Source organism: Elephantulus edwardii, unplaced genomic scaffold, assembly GCF_000299155.1.
Source record: "Elephantulus edwardii isolate Elephantulus edwardi_28Jun2011 unplaced genomic scaffold, EleEdw1.0 scaffold00029, whole genome shotgun sequence".
In the NCBI taxonomy this organism is placed as follows: Eukaryota; Metazoa; Chordata; class Mammalia; order Macroscelidea; family Macroscelididae; genus Elephantulus; species Elephantulus edwardii.
Window position 1 is genome coordinate 8,554,392 of NW_006399779.1, and position 21,776 is coordinate 8,576,167.

The 21,776-nt window shown below is 39.1% G+C and overlaps 1 protein-coding gene across 1 annotated transcript in view; it reads right to left on the reverse strand.

Moving 5' to 3' along the window:
* Window positions 1-21,776, reverse strand: part of DCDC5 (doublecortin domain containing 5) — a 129,688-nt gene that overhangs the window by 72,975 nt on the left and 34,937 nt on the right. Inside the window, exons 6-7 of the mRNA XM_006883723.1 lie at window positions 9,382-9,540; window positions 5,185-5,385 (exon numbers count right to left, since the gene is read on the reverse strand). Coding sequence (XP_006883785.1) covers window positions 5,185-5,385; window positions 9,382-9,540 — 360 coding nt within the window. The remainder of the gene's footprint in view (window positions 1-5,184; window positions 5,386-9,381; window positions 9,541-21,776) is intronic.

Consider the following 21,776-nt stretch of genomic DNA (forward strand, 5'->3'; position numbering starts at 1 on the left):
GTGTCAGAGGCAGTGCGATTGGCAAAGGATAGAGCAGGATTTAGGGCTGTTGTACATAGGGTCGCTATGAGTCGCAAACGACTCGACGGCACATAACAACAAACAACAATACTAACTACAAACAACAAGATGGGATGGGGTACATAGCTCATAGAGATGTTTTTATAATTCAGTAGGTTAATGTACATAAAATATGTAGAATATTGTTATGTATATAGCATTTAGTATTAGTGACTATTACTAGGGCTTTTGATTTTTGGAGCTTTACTTTAACATTCTTTTTCCTAGAAGAGTTCTCCTTAAAAGTTTAAAATGTATATTGAGTATTTTTTAAATGGTTTGGTACTAGAGCTAGTAAGACACCCCTCACCCTTAACTGAAAAATCAAATAAAAATGAATGTTCCAAAATTCCTAAATTCTCTCCTTTGCCTTACTTAAAAATAAAGCAAGCATTCAACACCACTGTCTTTATCGAAAAGTCAATTCTCTGCCAAGATATTTACATTATAGAACAGCAGGCATACTTGCTGTGGAAAATATAATTCCTTCTGACTGTTTAATGATGTGGGAGTTGGGGGAAGGAGAAAAACTGGGGGGGCTGTTATTAAAGTAATGCAGTAAAATCTTCAAAAGCAGGGAGCTGTGTCATGTGCAAAACTATCAAAGAAGGAAAATTCTGATATTTTCACTAATAGAAAGATAAGAAAACGGTAGACAGCACCCTGTCAAAGGTAGAAAAGTTGTGAGATTCAGAAAAACAACCAGTCCAAGATAATTACTATTAATCTTAAAATACTGTATTACTTCCATCTGTTGCTAGTTAATGAGGTATTATTTTAAATCTGGAGGGGCTATATAATTTTAGGAAATATCGGGGGTTTTTTTGCATTTTTCAAGACACTGGTGCATAAGCTGGTCCTCTGTGTTATCTCTGCAGTTGCAGGATTTTCTTTGTTGCATCTTGCCTTTGTATGGCCTCAATGACATTATTCAAATGAATGAATCAATGATTGTTTGTGGTGAGGTATCAAAATGAATGACTTTGCCACTTTGACTCAGATATGACTCATAGTGACTCCCCATTGGGTTTCTGCGACTACACATCTTTCTGCTGCAGAGTGGCTGACTGATTCAAACTGCTACCCTTTAGTGTAGCTGCTCAATTCTTTATGCACTATGTGAACAGGTCTTCTTAGAATAGACAAAGCAACATCTCCCATGTGTCAGCAACTGTACTGATGGTTTTTCTTTTCCCGTGTTAAACAGTAATCAGTTGTTACTTGCCTGTGATGATAAAGGACACAAAGCTCACTTCTATAGACTTTGGTCCAATGGTCTGCTTTGTGCAAAACAGCAGGATGAAAATTTACTCTGTACCCCAGCAACATTCAACAAGATACACTGTCTCTTTTACTAATCCACAGTCAAGTACACACAATTTACTAAGTCTTTCCTACCTCAATTTAACTAATGCTATAATCAAGTGACTTAGAATATATTTTAGGGACTCATTTTAGCTCCAAGTTCCATGACACTCTATTTTTCCTTTTTTGACTTTGAGTCCTGTTGAGAGATTTAATTTTTTTTAAAAGATACTTTTTTCCATGTTTCCCTTTATTAATCACATAATTGATTCAGATTGCATTGACAGATGCAAAGGAGAGAAGATGGTAGATTGTCTCCAAAGTTGACCTGAGCCACCCTTCTGTGCAGCTGGAAGCAAGTGTTTGGCACACTCTCCTGTCCTTTTCAGACCTTTCTCTCATTTTTTGGAACAGCTATCTTTGACCATGTGCTCTTCCAGAAAAGCTTTGCTCTCACTCTCGCAAGTTTCCTTAAAAGGTTTTACTAATAATTGTTTAAACAATCAGAATTCCTAGTTATGTTCTATTTTGAATAGAAGACTGAACTGAAAAGGTAACTCGGGATCTGAAAGACTGAATTAATTGCTAATGCAAGGAAACTCTTGACACTATGATAAAAACTGATGTTTGATTACAACTGGATAATGCCATTATGTATACCCTGGTGGAGCAGTTCATAAGAGGTTACACTGCTGACCCAAAGGTGATGCCTCTTGCGAATTCACCAACCATTCCACAAGAGAAAGGTGGGCAGTCTCCTATGTGATTTTCAGCCTCTGAAAGGAAATCTGTGGTGGGTCAGCTATGAGTTGGTTCTGACCTGGTGGCAATGAGTGAGAGGAGTTTAATGTTTATACTCTATTTATACACATCCTGAATGGGCAATTGCTTCCCTAAACATGAACTCACTGCCAGGGCAAACCATAGAGCAAGAAAGACTCTAACTAATCTAAAATAATTTTTCTAAAACTATTTTTCCACACAGTGAAACTCAAGCTTCTCCAGGTCCCCTTAGCTTATCATAACAAGTGGGTTTTCCCCACTTGTTACAAGAAAATGCACAGGGTGAAATGCCAAGGGCAAATGCAGAAGGAATCTCCAGCTTACCATCACTATATGCATGTCTGCCATGGCACCAAGTTATTCTGAATCTTGCTAACACTTAAGCATCGGGTCTTCTGCCAAACATCTCCTCCCCTAATGATTACAATGGCTCCTGTACAAGATACTTCCGCTGCTCCACCTTTTCTTTCTCGACTTGGTTAGATTTTCTGAAACCATGTTGCTTGTGGCCCAGTATCTCACAGAGATCTAGGGAAACTTCTCTTTCTGTTTTGCCTACAGAATCTTTCTCTATCCTCCTTCTTTTCCCACAGGACTCAGAGGGGACGAACAAGGAGACAAAATTAGTGGTAGGCACTTGATAGAGATCAGAACTAGTCAAGTCCATCAATGACCAAAGTCTTACGTGTAAGTCATTCTCATCACACTTGTTTTTCTTTTGTCTTCAGGTCACATTACTTGTACCCTGTGTGTCTCTACCTAGCTTCATCAACCTGCTTGAATTTGAATTTAGGCTCAAGCTGGGACCCATATTATAATACAGAATGCTGAAGCAGCAGAAGAGATTGCTAAATTTCCAGAAACACAGAGATAAAGTAGCACTGGGATATAAGTTCTACAAGGGCAGAGACTTTTCTTTTTTTCCTGTGTGGCTTTTTGCTAAGACACCAGCACTCAATAAACTCAAACTCACTGACATTCAGTTGATTCAACTCATATCAGATTTCCAAGGCTGCAAATCCCAACACAGGACATTGTCTATCTTTCCCCAGTGGAACTACTGGTGAATTTAAGCCACTGGGGGAATAAGACCTGTGAGTTAGCAGTCATTGTGGACTATGTTACCAGAGCTTCTAAATGAATGCATTTTAAAATTAATTTTAAAATGAAAGCAGTTTAGTCTCATGTAACAATTTTCAGGGATAAAAGGCTGTTATCTTGACCCCATGTGACAAAGGCAGTATAGATGTAATACACGGAGTGAAGGAACATGCTCAGCAGGTCTGTTATACAGTTGGCTTTTCAGCCTTCTCCAAAATAAGCCTTGGACGTGCTCCTTGCTGGAGGCTTTGCTCATCTCAGGCAGGCGAGCTCCTCTCTGGCCCATGCTGAGCCCACTGCTGCCGCCTGCTGAAGCTTATGCAAGCTCACTCAAAGCAGTGATTCATACGCCTTTTGCATTGCAGACCTTTTGAGAATTCAGTTAAGTCCAGCTCTATCCTAGGAATTTTTTTTTAAAAATAGATTCACAAGCACACAATACTATATAGTATTTCAAAAGGATTAAGAGGTCCCTCAGGCCCCATCATGAAACACTAAAATCTTTAAAATAGTTGCTGTTTTTATCTTTTCTTTTTTAATTAAAGAAATATTGGAAGATGAACAAAAGCAGAGAATACTATCAACAGTCAGGAACTTGTCTTTTTTATATTACCCAACATGAGGAGTTGCATTGCCGACCCAAAGACACATGGATTAGCTTGAATCCACTAGCTAATCCAAGGGAGAAATGAGCAATCTACCCCTTGCAGTTTACATCCACTGAAAACATGCAGCTTTAAGTGAGTTAACTCTGATTCAATAACATGCATAAATAGCCCCTAGATAGAAATATATATATCTTTATCTTTATATTGAGATATATGTTATGGATAGACTGTTTTAAGAAAATCTGAGATATTTTAAAATCTTATTAGTAAATACTATGATATATATCCAAATGGTTGAGTACTTAAAAAAAACCCCAAACAGCAAAGCTCATCCACCACTTTCACATCTAGCAAAAGTAACGAAAATTCTTTAACCTTATCTAATCCTCAATTCCCGATTATCTAAAAAATAAATTTTTTGATCATGATTTATTTTAAACTAGATCCAAACAAGGACCAAGAATTGAAGGATGGTTATTGTCATTGTTAGGTGTCATTAAGTCAAGTACAATGACCCATAGTGACCCTATCTTATCCTGTACCATCCTCATCATCTCTGATACACTTGAGCCCATTGCTGTGTCACTATTTCAACCCCCATCTCCTTGGAAGTCTTTCTTTCACTGAGATGAAGGTTGTTCAATTTATGAAGGTGTGAATTCGTTTTTACTGTGTGAGTGAAAGCCACATTTGCTGGTTCTTTTTTTGCAGATCGAGGTGGGAGGAAGGTATGTGTGAAGTTAATGAAACTCAACAACTCAACTCATTGTCATTGAGTTGGTTCTGACTCATAGCTGATCCTCCACTGGGTATCCAAGGCCATAAAACTGAGTAGATGAGTTCTCTTTCGCCGTAGGAATGACTGGTAGATTCAAGTCTTTGGTTTAGCAGTACAACGCTCTCTGGGCCATATGACCAGAACTCTTCAAATGATTGAAAAGAACTATAAAATTTAAAAATTAAAAACTTTGGAAACATCTTACGTGATCATTTGATATCACAAAAAATACAATTAGATAAGAACTAGTTTTCTATTAGCCTTAATAGCCAGGTCAATCTAAGCATTCAGGATAGGCTACCCATTTCTAATCTAAATCTGATTGTGGATAAATTGTGTGGAACCTATTGAGCATTTATATTTTCTGTCACACTCTTATTTTTTCTTTATTGTAACTTTTTTTTCTTTGCTTGGTTAAGATTTTTAAAAAAATACTAGACAAGTTAAACAGAAAATCAGAAGTCCTCAAATTTACCTCTGCCTGCTCTCAGGGACCGTGCCAAGCATCAATCATATTTGCTATTTCAATCCCCAAATATAATGTGTTACCTGCTGCCTTCGTTGTGTATCCAGCATTGATGACCATCATCAGCTTTCTTTTCCACCAAAACTACATCCGTCCCTGAATGGAGGTTGTGACTTTGTACCCCCAAAACAAGCTGAGGTGCAACGTGGCTTATAATCCTTCCATCTCTGTATTCAAACTGCTGACGGCAAAGCTTCTGCAACTGGTCACACCTTGGTGAAAGGCTGAAATAAAGGAAACTTCATTAATGGGGAAAAAAAAGTCTTATGCCATTGATGAAGTGTAACATGTAAATTTTGTTGGTAAAAGACCTGTTGTGAAATGTATCACATGCTATAGTATGGCACCATCATTATAACAGCAGCAGTACCATTACCATCCTTCTAAACTGTTGTGAAAAGATGGAAATCACAGTTTAACCGGTATCTGAAATGACTATTTATTCCAGGAGGTCATATGAGAAATGTATCAGCAGAGAGAAAAGAAATTCAGTTAAAGAAGTAATGTAGTCAAAGAGGAAAAGAAAAATGTTAAAAGTAAGTAGGAAAATGAGAGGGAGTTTTATAGGTTGAAATGTGTGTACTCCTCTCCCCCCAAAAAAAGATAATCCAGAAGGTTTACTCATTGAAAAGGTGAATGTGATCTGATTTGGGGAAATGGAGTTTTTCTTTGTAGGTGCTATTAATTAAATGAAGTTACTCTGAGTTACGGTGGGACCTGCACATTAGGACCTTTAAGAAAAGCTTCTCTAACCATTGTCTTGGACCTGACCATGCAGCTAGGTGGAAATGTGTAAGTAAAATGAATCTTTGAGGTTCCAGTCACTACTCTTAGTTTCTCTGGGGGTATGTTATTGAGCTGCTCCAACTGTGGACCACTGTTTCGACCAGCAACATCTGTGAGACCAAATAAGAGAAGACGCTAACTAGGCTGGCATGAGACTGTGTCAAGACATTGTCTGATGGAGCCAGAACCAGAGGTTTTACTTGCTGAATGACTCAAGGAAGAGCTGGCTTGGAACTGTGATGACATGAATTTTGCTGGATGATTGAGGAAACCAGAGGTTTTTTTTGTATTTGACTGAAGCTGGACTTGCACTGTATGATATCATTGGCCTGGCCTCCCCTCCCCCAAAAATGTTTCCCTAATAAACTTCACAACTGACTTAAAAGTAGGTTTGTAAAGTCTAGGTTATTTGTAACAACTTTCTTGGATCTAGTAATTAGTAGAAATAAGTGCTGCAGAGTGGGAGCCCTCTCTGACCTGATCAGTTTTATACTGTTCATGTTCTTGATGGTTACAGTTCCCATTTGTGGAGCTGGTAGAAGTCAGACTCTCTGATCCCCATACTGCTCCTGCCCCTCTTACAGGTCCTAATCCTAATCTGTTTTGAGTGGATTAAGATTATATAAGAGTTTATATTGGTTTTATATAAAAGAAAGGAAGGTATAAATAAACTTGATGAATGGGACCTTCTAAAGATTAAATCCCTGTACATATAAAAAACTTTTCCAACAGGATAAAAAGAAAACCTACTGATTGGGAACACACATTTGACAATACCAGCTCAGACAAGGGTTTCATAACAAAAATTTACAGAATATTCATGAGCCTCCACAAGAAAAAGACTGATAACCCAATTAAAAAATGGGCAAAAAAGATGGAAATATTTTTCACAGAGGAAGATATTCAAATGGCCAACAGAAACATAAAGAAATGCTCCAAATCACTGGCACTAAGAGATGCAAATCAAAACCACAATGAGATGCCATCTCACTCCAGTAGCAGTGGCAAAGTTTAACAGGACAGCAAGTAATAAGTGTTGGAGAGGATGTGGCAAAATAGGAACTCTTATACATTGTTGGTGGGATTGCACAATGGTACAACCATTCTGGAACTCAGTTTAGTGCTTCCTAAAAAAGCTGAACATAGAAATTCCATATGACCCAGCTATTCCACTGCTTGGAATATACCCCATGAGAGAATGAAAAATGAGGCACAGAGACTTGTACACCAATGCTCATAGCAGCATTATTCACCATTGCAAGAACATGGAAACTGCGCAAATGTCTAACCACAACTGAATGGACTGAGAAATTATGGTACATTCACACAATGGAATGCTACATAGCACACAAGAGCAGTGAATTTGTAAATTATTACCTAACTTGGGAGGGTCTGGAGAGCATTATGCTGAGTGAACCGACTCATTTCCATAAGGACAAATACTGTATAGGACCGTTATTGTAAACCCTGTATGAGGAAACAGGTAAGGATGGGGGGTGGAGGAGAAACCATAAGGTCACCCAGTCTGATGGATGGGCAGGCAGGCGAAGGAAATGGGAAAGATCCAGTATGAAAAACAATGTATTTGAGCTTTGTAAATAAACAACATAAAATTTTTAAAAATGTGTTAAAAATAGAAAGAAAGGAAGGTACAAGAACGGAGTTGCATGTGCAGGGAAGGACAGTACGTGAGGGTCCTTCTACAGGACAAGAGGTGCCAAGGATTAGCAGTAGCTACTAGAAACTAGGAGAGGGAAATAGAACAGTTCCTCTCTCCAAGTTATCACAAGGAATCAACATAGCAGAAACTCGGAATTTGTATTAACTCTCCAGCATTATAATATATTTTTTATTCTTTAAAACCACCAATTCTATGGACTTTTTAATGACAGTCCTAAACTGTAAATTTATAATTTACATAAAATATATACTAAGACTAGGGATATAGAAAATCAAACAAGAGAAACAAATGAGTTTTGTTCAGATTATGATTGCTGTTATCATCTATATTGTTGGCAAATAGAAGACTATTCTCTAAAGTTCTCAATCTTCCCAACCAGGTGGCAAATGGGTAGCCTAATGGTAAGGAACTGTGCTGCAATCACGAAGGCATTCAGTTCAAATGCACCAGCTGTTCTGTGGGAGACAGATGGCAATCTCCTCTCGTGTGATTAAACTCCCTCTGAAAATCCACTGCAGGGTGAGCTATGGGTAAGTTCTAACTTGATAGTACAAAACAAGAGGTAGTTCTGGTGGCTTAGTGGTAAGAAGCTGTGTTGCAATCCTAAAGGCATATGGTTCATATTCACCAGCTGCTGCATGGAAGAAGGATGGGCAATCTTCTCTCATGTGATTTGTTGCTTCTGTAAACTCACTGTGGGGTCAGCTATTGGTTGGTTCTTTCTTGATGCCACACAACAACAACATCAATGAACTAATATAAACTTTTATAGTCTTATACTTAAAGATCTTAAAATATTTAGCAACTTATTAAGCTAATTAAGTATGGTATTATTTAGGCTACAAAAACCTATTAAGTGCTTTCAGTATATGTGGACTACCACTCAATGTTCAAGTACCAGGAGCACTTAATTCACAGCTTACAGTAAGTACTATTATATTAAGGAAATAGTTAAATACTATTCAAACTGTGTCTCTTTGGGATTGCAGTGTAGCACCTTACCACTGGGCCACCAATGCTCCTTTGAAGAAATGTCCTTGTTCTTAGTCATAGTCAAGTTGGTTATGACTCATAGCGACCCTGTGAACAATACCTCTGAACCCTGCACTATCTTGAATGGAATAAGAGAAAGTACTATACAACTCCTGTTATTATTTCTTCTGACACTGATCAGAAAAAAATATTTTAAAATATATTTTATTAATTTCATAAACAATTGAGCATTATGCTTGCTTACTCATACATTAGTAGTTTGCTCAAGTACATTAAAACACTATAGAACCAAGAAAAAAAATAAAAACCTATTAATTGTTGTTGGAATCAAGCCATAATTGACTCTTTTTTGGAGGATATTTGCCCATCCTTTCTCCCAAGGAGCTGCTGTTGGACTTAAAGTATCAGAAAGGTGTCACCACTGGGTTATCAGTGCTAATTCCTACCCACTAGGTCATGAGCTCGCTCTGGTATAAATTCTCAAAAGCCAAAGACAGACAAGATCATTGTCTAATGTAAGAGACAAACAAGTGAATAAGAAATTACATGCGAACAAAAACAAAACAAAACTGAGAAGGGCTTTCCTTCTCTTCATAAATACTTGCAAACACTTTAATCAAAGCCACAATAAAGACAAAATATATATTGTGCAATAGAAGCTACTTGGCTGTACTAACCCTCAGGAAGATCTCTGTGCCCAAGCAGGCAAACCTAAGAGGTAGGTCAATAGCTCTAACAGGAATTCCTTGCAGCCTTTTACCTGGATTTCTTCTGTAGCTCCACTTTTTCAAAGAGCTCTCCTTCCGTTGTCTTTGGAAGACTGTCGTTCTCATTGAAGTCAGAAGCCTTTTTCTGCCAGGCATACTTGAGAAGAGTGTGACAAGCCTTCATTCGGAGGTGGGCCCTTGCATGTGCATCTCTAGCAAGGTGCAGAAGCAAACAAAAGTTTAAAAATTCTGGTTTTCTCACAAAATTTCACAGAAGTAAAGTCTGATTACATCCTGCAGGATATTGGTAGATCTTCAAGTCATAGAGGTGCCTAACATTAATTCTCCACACCCTTTCCACATTTGTCGTGGCCTTCAGTATCAACTTCTAGCCAACCCTCCATTGAGTTTCTGGTATAAATTACACTGAAGCACATTGCTTATCTTCCTAATGTAGAGTCCTGGTGGATTCTAACTGCCAGGAGATGCCATCTTTGGGGTCAGAGGCTCTGTTCAATTCCCTACAGACTACACCACTAAACCTTCATAGCCACATCCTACCAACATATAATTAGATAGTTTTCTATCAGGCTACAGTCCAAGAGAGGAAGACCCTCGATGAGATAGATTGATTTAGTGTCTGAGGTAATGGGAGTAGGTGTGTCTGAGACAGTAAGATTGGCACAGGATAGAGCAAGATTTAGGGTTGTTGTACATAGGGTTGCTATGAGTCTCAAGTGACTCGACAGCACATAAGAACATGTCAGGCTACTGAAAATTGTATTAGAGCACTGAGGAGCCAAAACTAAAGGAGAAATATAAAAGGAATGAACAGGAGATTTCAAAGGATAGCTTGAGAAGACAAAGCAACATACTATAACAAAATGAGCAAAGAGCTGGAGTTAGAGAATAAAAAGGGAAAAACTCACTTGGCATTTCTAAAGTTGAAAAAATTGAAAAACAAATTCAAGCCTTGAGTTGCAATACTAAGAAATACGATGGAATGATCTTGAACAATCCAGGAAGCATCAAAAGTAGATGGAAAGAATACACAGAATCACTTACTATACCAAAAACAACTAGTTGACAATGAAGAATTTCAGGCTGTAGTCCTCAATATGGATTGAAGCTCAACCATCAAGAAGATAAAGATTCTCACCACTGGGTCAATTGGTCCCATTGTAACAGATGGAGAAGAGATTTAGGTTGTTAGCAATAAGAGTTTTCTCGTATCCATAATCAAAACTTTTAACACCAGCAGTCAGGAAATCAGAAGACAAATGGCACTGGGAAAAGCTGATGTCATGGCCCTCTCTAGAGTGCTGAAAAGCAATGATGTTAGTATAGATACAAAGGTACACCTAACCCAGGCCATGGTCTTCTCAACTACTTGTTATGCTTCAGAGAGTTGGACAATGACTAAGGATGACAGAAGAAGAATAGATGCCATCAAGTTGTGGTGCTGGAGAAGAGTCTTGAACATGGACTGCCAAGAAAACGAATAGGTCTATCTTGGAGAGGGTAAAACCAAGTCTCTTCTTGGAGGCTAGGATTTTGAAGCTTTGCCTTACTTACTTTGGGCACGTGGCCCAAAGAGATTAATCCCTGGAGAAGGACATCATGCTCCGAAGGGCAGACGGGTGGCACAGGGGAGGAAGGCCCCAGATGTGATGGATTGATACAGCAACTGGGGTAATGAGGATTGGTGTGTCAGAATTAATGAGATTGGCTCAGGACAGGGAAGGGTTAGAGCTGCTGTACATAGGGCTGTTCTACATTGCAGATGACTTAATGGCACATCACAACAATAGTATACTATGACAGATTTAGAAGATCCACTTCCTAAACCACATGCCTCTGGAAACCCTATGAACTTTGATAAATGTCAAAAGTTGTTGAGGGGCTTTAGGCCTTTTGTTCATAGGGTCATTCTTGACTCAAAGGTAATCAACAACAACAACAACCATATAAATAAGAACCAATGGTAATGAAGAAAGAAATTCAAGCTGCACTAAAGGTGTCGGCAAAAAACAAGGCTGCAGGAATCGGCATAATACCAACTGACACATTTCAACTAACAGATGCAACCCTGGACATGCTCAACAGTCTATGTCAGGAAATTTGGCAAACAGCTGCCTGGCCAGCTAATTGGAAAAAACCCATTCCTAAGGAAGGTGATTTCCCAGAATGTCAAAATTATAAAACTATATGACTAATATCACATATAAGCAAAATCCTGCTGAAGACTACCCCAAAACTACTGGAATAGTATACTGACAGAGAACTATCAGAAATACAAGGCCAGTTTACCAGGGACTATGGCACTAGAGACATTGTCATCAATAATGACAGATGGCTCTTGGCTGAAAGCAAAGAGTACCAGATGGATGTCTATCTGTGTTTCATTGACTATGCAGAGGTGTTTCCTTAGAAGAGAGCAAGAAAACAGTGTATGGTTCAAAATCAGGGAAGGAGTGTCTCAGGGATGCATTCTGTCTCCATACATTTTCAATCTGTATGTGGCAATGATTATTTGGGAGACAGAACTGTATGAAGAGGAATGTAGGTAACATCAGGATTGGAAGGAGACTCATCAACAACCTATGCTATGCACATAACACAACCTTGCTTGCTGAAACTGAGGAGGACCTGAAGCTCTTGCACCAGAAGGTCAAGGACTCTAGTCTTCAATATGGATTGAATCTCAGTATCAATAAGACAGATTCTCACCTCTAGGCCAAATGGTAGCACCATGATAAATGGAGAAGAGATTGAGGTTGTTAACAATTTCAGCTTGCTAGACTCCACAATCAACACTCTTGGCACTAGCAGTAAGGAAATCAAAAGACAAATTTCAATGGGGAAGTCTGTTGTCAGGGACCTCTCATTGCTAAAGAGCAATGCTGTCAATCCAGAGACTAAGGTGTGACCGATTCAGACTGTGGTCTTTTGAAATTACTTGCTATGCATGAGAGAGATGGACAAAGAATAAAGATGATGGAAGAAGAATTGATGCCCTTGACTTGTGGTGCTGGAAAAGAGTATTGACCATATCATGGATCATCAAGAGAACAAACAGGTCTGTCATAGAGAGGTAAAGCCAAGTTTCTCCTTAGAAACGAGGATTTGAAGCTCCATCTTACATATTTTGAGTTCATGGCCAGGATGGACCAGTCCTTGGAGAAGAACATCATGCTCAGAAAGGTGGAGGGACAATGCAGGAGTGGAAGATCCCACTTGAGATGATTTGACACAGTAACTGGGATCATTGTGGTAGGTGTGTCAGAGTTGGTGAGACTGACTCAGGATAAGGCATAGTTCAGAGCTACTGTACATAGGATTGCTGTGAGTCACAGTCAACTTGATGGCACATAACAAAAACATCATCATTGATATCACATGCAATCAAAATCTTCCTGAAAATCATTCAAAAATGGCTAGAATAGCACATTGGCAGAGAACTGCCAGAAGTTCAAGCTGGATTTAGAAGAAACCATAGCACCAGGGATATCATTGTTGATGTCAGATGGATCCTGGCTGAAAGTAAAGAATATCGGAAGAATGTCTATTTGTGTTTTATTGACTATGCACAGGCATTTGACTGTGTGGGGTCATAAACAACTATGGGTAACATTGAGAAGAAGGAGAACCTCAGAACATATAATTGTGCTCGTGAGAAATCTACACTAAGAGGCTATTGTCCAAACAAAGTAAGGGAATGCTGCCTGGCTTAAAATCAGGAAAGGTGTATGTCAACGTTGTATCTGTTGTCCATGTCTATTTAATCTGCATGCTGAGAAAATAATTTGAAAAACTGAACTCTGTGAAGAAGAATGTGGCATCAGGATCGGAGAAGGACTCAAAAACAGCTTTGCTTGCTGAAAGTGTGAACTTAGTGCTAAGAATCAAAGACTATAGCCTTCAATATGGGTTGCATTTCAACATCAAGAAGACAAAAATTCTCACCACTGGACTGATGGGCAACATCCTAATAGAAGAAAAAAAATTGTCAACTATTTCATCTTACTCGGATCTACAATCAATACTCTTGGTACCAGCAGTCAGGAGATTGGGAGACATTTTTCACTGGGAAAGTCTGCTGTCAGGGACATCTCCAAACTCCTTAAGCACAGTGATGGCAGTTTGAAGACAAAGGTGCCCCTGATTCATGCCGTGATCTTTTCAATCACTTATTATGCATTTGAGAGATGGACAATGAATAAGGATGACAGAAAAATAACTAATGCCTTTGAACTGCAGTATTGGGGAAAAGCACTGAATATTCCATTGGATTGCCAAATAAAGAGATATGCCTTGAAAAAAGTACAACCAGAGTGCTCCTTAAAGGCAAGGACAGTATAACTTTATCTCACATACTTTTATCATGTTGCTCAGGGAGGTTATTCTTTGGAAAGGGTTATCATATTTGTAAAGGTGGAGGACAAGCAAAAGAGAGTAACACCCTTGATGAGATAGTTTAAAACAATGAGCTCAAGATGATGAGGATGGCACAAGATAGGCCAGGGTACAGATCTGTCATTGATAGGGTCACTATGAGTTATATTCGATTCAATGGCACAACAAACAACGAGGTCAGGCTACAAATGAAATTCTCTCATCACATAATAAAGATGATCCATCCTTGTGATGTTTATTCTAAAAAAGTAGAATCATGTCATGTATTTCCAAAACATAAATAATAAAACTAGTCGGCAGCTGAAGACATGCAATCCTCCTAAAGTGGGTCATAATTCTACTTGGGATAATTTGATAACTAAGTTTCCTAAACTTAACCTATTAGACAGTATTGCTGTAGCTCCAGTGGTATAGCAAGGGAGCTCTGGTTGCTTAGGGGTAAGGTCATCCCAGAGGTGCAGGGTTTGAATCCACCAGCTGCTCCATGGAAGAATGATGATCAGTCTCTTCCCATGTGATTTACAGCCTCTGAATACCTGCTGGAGGGTTAGCTCTGACTCAGTTACTACTTGATGACAATGAGGGTTTTGCTTTTTTTAGTTTTTTGATCTCTGGGATGGACTCTAATTGCCACATTGCCTGTGATAATTGTATGGATTACAAGTAATAGTGAATTACCAGAATCTTCAGGAACAATCCCCTGGGTTAGGAGAGCTGACCGCACACTTCTAAAATTTAACAAATGTATTCCACTACAAGGAATACAGGCCAAGGAAATGATAACTGAGACACAAAGGAGATTTGTGAACATCAGTTTTCATAGCAGCATTATTGACTATCCCAAGAATATGGAAACAGTCCAAATGACCAACCACTACTGAATGGATTGAGAAATTGTGGTACATTCACACAATGGACTACAATGCAGCACTCAGGAACAACACTTTCAAAAAAATACCACATAACTTGGGAGAGACTGGAGAGCATTATGCTGAGTCAACTAGCTCAGTTTCATAATGACAAATACTGCTTAAGAGCATTATTGTAAAAATAGAAGGACAACTAGTAAAAACATGTATGGGAACTCAAGGGTGGAGGGGCTGGGAGCGGAGGAGTCAGGATAGGTAGGGGTAAAACCACAGGGTTGCACAATTTGGTGGGTGGAGGCGGGGGCGAAGGATATAGGAAGGATCCAGTGGGACCTGAAAAGACAGCGTAATGGTAGACAAGGTCCAATGGTGATTAATTTTGCAAAACATACTGCATGAGAATGATTGCATGAAACATAGTGTGAATGAAGAATTGTGGGAAACATAATGTATACTAACTTTGTAAGCAAACTAATAAAAAACAAAAATAGAAAAAATTAAAAAGTATTATAAATGGCCAAGAAACCGATTGGTAACAACTGCCTCCTTTAGAACTCCAACACAAACTGGGCCTAAATGCAAATCTTAGTCACAGCTAAAAAGCAACAGTGCCATCTTGTGTTCAAAGTCAGAAACACAGCTTTCCCATCAACTGCCATTTATTTGAAGATAAAAGGGAATCAAGTTCCCTTGTTGTGGTTATGCATGTGCCTGAGTCTGAACAGACCCATAGCTGACCCTTCAGCAGTTTTGCAGAGGCAGTAAATCACATGGCGGGAGACTGCCCATCTATCTTCTAAGTAGCAGCTGGGGGATCCAAACCATACACCTTTGGGATTGCAGTCCTAACACTGGGCCATAAGGGTTCCTTTGAAGAAATGTCTTTAGTTTTAATGTATTTGTTACCACTGGACCAATTGGCAGCATCAGCATGGATGGTGAAGAGATTGAGATTGTTCACAGCTTTAGTCTGCTTGGCTCCACAATCTTGGCACCAGCAGCCAGGAAATTAAAAGACGTATTGTGATGGGAAAGTTGGCTGTTAGGGACCTCTTTAAAGTACTGAGGAGCAATGGTGTCTCTCTGGAGACCAAGGTGTGTCTGATACAGGCCATGGCCTTTGCAATCACTTGTTATGCATAAGAGAGTTGGACAATGACTAGGGAGGATAGAAGGAGAATTGATGTCTTTGAGCTTTGATGTTGGAGAAGAGTATTGAGGGTACCATGGACTGCTAAGAAAAGAAACAGATTCATCCTGGAGAGGGTTAAACGGGCTGTGTTTTGGAGGCAAGGATTCTGAGGCTTCGTGTAGCATACTTTGGACATGTTGTAAGGAGGGACTGGTCCTTGGAGAAGGACATCATGTTTGGGAGGGTGGAGGGCAGACACAGGAGGGGAAGGTCCTCTAAGAGGTGGATTGATTTGGTGACTGGGGTATTTGGGATGGGTGTGTTGGAGACAGAGAGATTGGCACAGGACAGAGCAGAGTTTAGGGCTGTTTGTACATAGGGTCGCTATGAGTCACAAACAACTCAACAGCTCGTAACAACAACAGCAACATTGTTAAATAGGTAACTCGTGGTTGCTGTGATCCTGAATACTGTGACCCTGATGTGTCAAACGCGATAATGGTTACCCATGGTGGACAGTGTTTGGTGGAGCTTCCTATTAAAACAGGCATGAAAGCAGAAGTGGCATCCACTTCCAAAATAGCTTTTGCCTCTGGAACCCTAAGAACGTGGAGAAAGGATGAAAGTTACACAAGTGTTCAGATCTTTTGTTCATAGGGTCGCTATGAGTCATCTATGACTCAATGTCACTTAACAACAACAACATTGTTAAGTGCCATCAAGTCAGCTAGAACTCTTAGTAACTTTAAGACCAACGTATCTGAACCTTTTCTGATCCTATGCCACCCTCATCATCTCTAATATACTTGAGCTCATTGTTACAGTTACTGTGTCAGTTCACCTCTTTGAGGGTCTTCTCTTTCTCTGGCCCTTTACCTTTAGCCCAAAGAACTCTCTAGCCTTTCATGTGTAGGTTTGCTGGCAGCAAAAGCTTATTTTCTTTAAAATTTGCCTTTATTGATTATGGTAACTTTATATCACCTTTATTCAAGGGGAATAGATTCAAGGCATAGATTTATGAGTGGACATTTTCTTTCTTCAACACTTCAAAGATGTCCTCCCACTTTCCCGCAACTTTTCATTTCTTCTATATGGAAATAATTGTTTAGGTAAAGTGGTTGACTCACCAGGCATCTTCCTCAGCAGTTAGAGAATTTGCTGCAGACTTTCCTGACATTTCCTCAACAAACTGATTTTGCCTTTGAAATCTATTCTAATGAATGCATCATTTTGCCTCTTTATTAATAGAACACATGCAGCAGGTGAAAGGTAAGTAAATAGTTGTTGTTGTTGTTGTTGTTGTTGTTATGTGCCGTCCAGTCGCTGTGACTCATAGCGACCCTATGTACAACAGCCCTAAACCCTGCTCTGTCCTGTGCCAATCGCACTGCCTCTGACACACCCATCCCAATTACCCCAGTCACTGAATCAATCCACCTCATAGAGGGCCTTCCCCTCCTGCGCTGTCCCTCCACCCTCCCAAGCATGATGTCCTTCTCCAAGGACCAGTCCCTCCTTACAACATGTCCAAAGTATGTCAGACGAAGCCTCAGAATCCTTGCCTCCAAGGAGAGGCCCGGTTTAACCCTTTCCAGGGTGAATCTATTTGTTTTCCTAGCATTCCACAGTAAGGAAAAAACCCAACATCTTAAGATCTGCAGAGTTCCGCTTCTTGGATTTCATCAGAGCTTGGAGGATAACATGATTACACCCCCTCATATGGGCCTCCCCCATGTTCCAGGTAGACTTTCTTTTCTCTACTATAATTTTTGTGACTCCCATTAAAAGAGATTATTATTTTCTAAAGTATTTTATTAAAATGAATATTTTCATTCTATCATTTCACCTGTTTCTCTGTTGTCTACTCATCTTCTGTTTGAAAATCCTTAAAACAGGGAAAGCTCTGTAACATTGGTCTTCCCTGTTACCTCTTTGCCAGGCTAAATCTCACCAGTTCTTAGAACCATTTCAGACCACATGCTCCTAATTCATCGTACGTAGGAGGGTCACTGTGAGACAGCAGAAGGCTTTTGGAGACATGTAGTGACGGCTTTGCGAAGAGAATCTCACATATTGAGAAACAGGGTGACTCAAGGAGGAACAACCATGAAACCAGAGTCCAGAATACAAACTTGGAAGGAGCGCTTGTGATCACTAAGCTCCACGTATATGAAGGTACCTGCTAAAAATGACCAGAAGCAAAATGGAGAATTGAAAGCCTTTGCACTCCACAGAAACTTATTTCTACCCCATCACTTTATCTGTCTCTCTACTATCCACATTTCTCTACTAACTTGATTACAGGAACTTTATGCTTAACTTTTCGAACTGTGTACTATCCCACTCCATATTTATTGCTTCTTGTTCAAAACCATCTTTCCATTCCTAACATAATCCAAATGTAGTCTTTCTTTGGGGCTTTTCCTTGTGATGTTTACTTTCCCTGCTGTTTCTCTACAGTGTCTCATTTCTCCACTAAATTGATTACAGGAACTGGCTGTGTTTAACCTGGTGAACTGCATATTATCCTTCCCATTCCATATTCATTGCATCTTCATCACAACCATCTCTCTGGTCATCACAAAATCCAGATGTGTTCTTTCTTTGGGCTTTTTCCAAGTGATGTTTACTTTTCCTGAAATGTTCTTTCTTCATAACTTCACTTAGCTGGTTCCTTTCCATTGTCCAGGTCCTAATTTAAGGATCAACTCTCTGAAGAGCTTTCTTATCATAGAGAAGATATTTCTTCCCAATCAGCTTCTATCACACTACACTGCAATCCCAAAGGCATACAGTTTGAATCCACCAGCTGCTCCACAGGAGAAAGATGGGCAAACTCCTCCTGTGCAATTAAGCCACTGAAAATCCTCTAAAGGGTCAGATACAGGTCATTTTCAACTTGACTGCACATAGCAACAATCCTGTTTTGCTGAGATTTTTAAAATAAAATTTTTATTTTCTACTGCTTTGCTTAGAAAGCTCATAAACACAGATTTTCATACCAAATTTTTCCCATTTCCTTTCTCCATCCGACCTCCACTGCTCCAACCTTCACCCCCTTGGATCCTCATACACATTTTACTAGTGATCTTTCTACTTCTGCAATAAAGTTCTTACACAGTATTTGTCCTTATGGGACTGAGTTATTTCATTTAGCTTAATGTTCTCAATTCCCTCGCAAGTTAGGTAGAAATTTACAAAATCATTGCTCCTGTGTGCTGCATTGTATTCCATCACGTGGGTGTTTGAGAATTTCTCAATTCTCTAGATTGTGACTTGGACTGCTTCCATGTTCTTGCTATGGTGAATAATGCTACTTATGAACATTGGTATACAAATCTGTTTGTTCCTCAGATCTAATTTTCTTGATATATTCCAAGCAGTAGACTAGTTGGAGCATATGGAATTTCTATGTTCAGCTTTTTGAGGAAGCACCAAACTGTCTTCCAGAGGGATTGTGCCATTTTACAATCCCACCAACAGTATATAAGTGTTCCTATATCCTCTCCAACATTTATTACTTGCTGCTTTGTTAAATTTTGCCACTGCTACTGGAGTGAGATGGTATCTTATTGTGGTTTTGATTTACATCTCCCTTATTGCCTGCCAGTGATTTTGAGCATTTCTTCATGTGTCTGTTGGCCATCCAAATGTGAAAGTTCTTTCCATGTCTCCCTCCCCCCCCACCATTTTGTAATTGGGTAAATAGTCTTTTTCTTGTGGAGACCCTGTAGGATTCTGTAAACTTTTGATATGAGACCCTTGTCTGAAATTGTATGGACAAATGTTTATTCCCAGTCAGTAGGTTTTCTTTTCACTCTGTCGGAAAAAGGTTTGTTAATACATACAGGGATTTAATCTTTAGGAGATCCAAGTCATGGATTTTTTCCTCTTCAGATTGTGCTTTTCTGGCTGTATTTGACAGTCTCTAGATCATAGAGTAGGCTGTCTAAGCTTGATCCTAGTTTGTCTCTTAGGAACTTTATAATTTTGGGCTTTACTCCAAGTTCTCTGATCCACCTTGAGTTGATTTTTGTGTATGGTGTGATCCTGTTTCAGCTTCTTTAGTTAGCAGTCTGATTTGCCAGCACCATTCATTGAAGAGGTTGTCATTTCCCAATTTGATAGGTTTTATCCCCTTATTGAATATCATTTGACCATACTTAGCTGGGTTCGTTTCTCAGTTCTTAATTCTGTCCCACTGGTCTATGTGCCTGTTGTTGTACCAGTACCATGCTATTTTGGTTACTACCACTGAGTAGTTGTGGTTGCTATGATGCTAAACACTGCGACACTGATGTGCCAAACGTGCTATGGTTACCCATGGTGGACAGTGTTTGGTGGAGCTTCTCAATTGAAATAAGCTTGGAAGCAGGAGTGGCATCCACTTCCCAAATGGCTTGCCTATGGAAACTCTATGAACAGTGCTCAGGCCTTTCGTTCATAGGGTCTCTATGTTGTCTATGACTCAGTGGCATCTAACAACAACCACCACCACTAAGTAGTAGATTTAGAAGTCAGGGAGGGTTATGCCTCCCACTGCATTTTTGGTTTTCAGAAGTGCTTTACTTATTCAAAGTCTCTTTCCTTTCCAAATAAACTTGACAATTTCTCTGAAAAATGAATTTGTTATCTGTATTGGCATTGTGTTGAACATGTAGATTAATTTTGGTACGATGTGCATTTTCACAATATTGAGTCTTCCTATTCACATTCAGGGAACATTTTTCCATTTATTTAGGTCTTTTACTGTGTCTCACAAAAAGGTTCTGTAGTTTTCTTTGCACAAGTCTTCTGTGTTTCTAGTTAGATTCACTACAAAAGTATCTCAATTTATGGCTGACTATTGTAAATGGTATTGCTTTCCTGGTTTCCTTCTCTAAGTTCTCTTTGTTATTGTAGAGGATTCCCACTGATTTTTAGATGTTGATGCATCCTGCCACTCTACTAAATTGGTCTACTAGCTGTAACAGATTTTTTTTTTTAGGTTGAGTCCTTGGGGTTTTCTTTGTACACTATCATATCTGCATATGGCAATAGTTTAATCATCTCTTTGCCGATCTGAATGTCCTTTATTTCCTCCTCTTGTCATATTGTAAGTACTTCCAATACAATATTGAATAGAAGTGGTGACAATGGGCATCTTTATCTGTTCCCTATTCTCAAGGAAAATGCTTTTAGTATTTCTCCATTGAGAATGATATTGGCTCTTGGTTTTACATAAACACTTTTTACTATGTTGAAGAAATACCCTTCTATTCCAATTTTGCTGAGTGTCTTTATCAGGAAGGGGTGTTGGATTTTTGTCAAAAGCCTTTTATGCATTAATTGCTAAGATCATATAGTCGTGTTATTTGCTTTATTAATGTGGTGAGTTATGTTGATTGTTTTTCTTATGTTGAACCATCCTTGTATATCTATTATGAATCATACTTGGTCACGATGATTTAATTTTTTTATGTGCTTTTGGATTCTATTGGCTAGTATTTTATTAAGGATTTTTGCATCTATATTCAAGAGAGATAATGGTCTGTAGTTTCCTTTCTTGGTAATATCTTTGACTGGTTTTGATACTAGTGTTATGGTTGCTTCATAGAACGACCCTAAGAATGTTTCTTTTTTATCTTTTTAAATACTTTAAGTAGAATTGGTGATAGATATCCTCTAAATGTTTGGTAGAATTCTCGCTCATTGATTTCAGCTCTTGTACTTATAATTTTCTTTCTTCTAGAGGCTAAAGGATTAGATTGTTGTTCTTTTTCTATTTGATGAAGGTTTTGAGTTAGATCATTGATTTTTTCTTCTTTCTTCCTATTTTATATGTGGACCCCTTGCTATGAACTGCCCCCTAAGGACTATCTTAGCTGTGTCCCAGAGGTTTTGGTTGTTGTTGTTGTTATGTGCCGTCGAGTCGTTTGCGACTCATAGCGACCCTATGTACAACAGCTCTAAAAGGTGCTCTATCCTGTGCCAATCGCATGACCTCTGACACATCCATCCCAATTACCCCAGTCACTGAATCAATCCACCT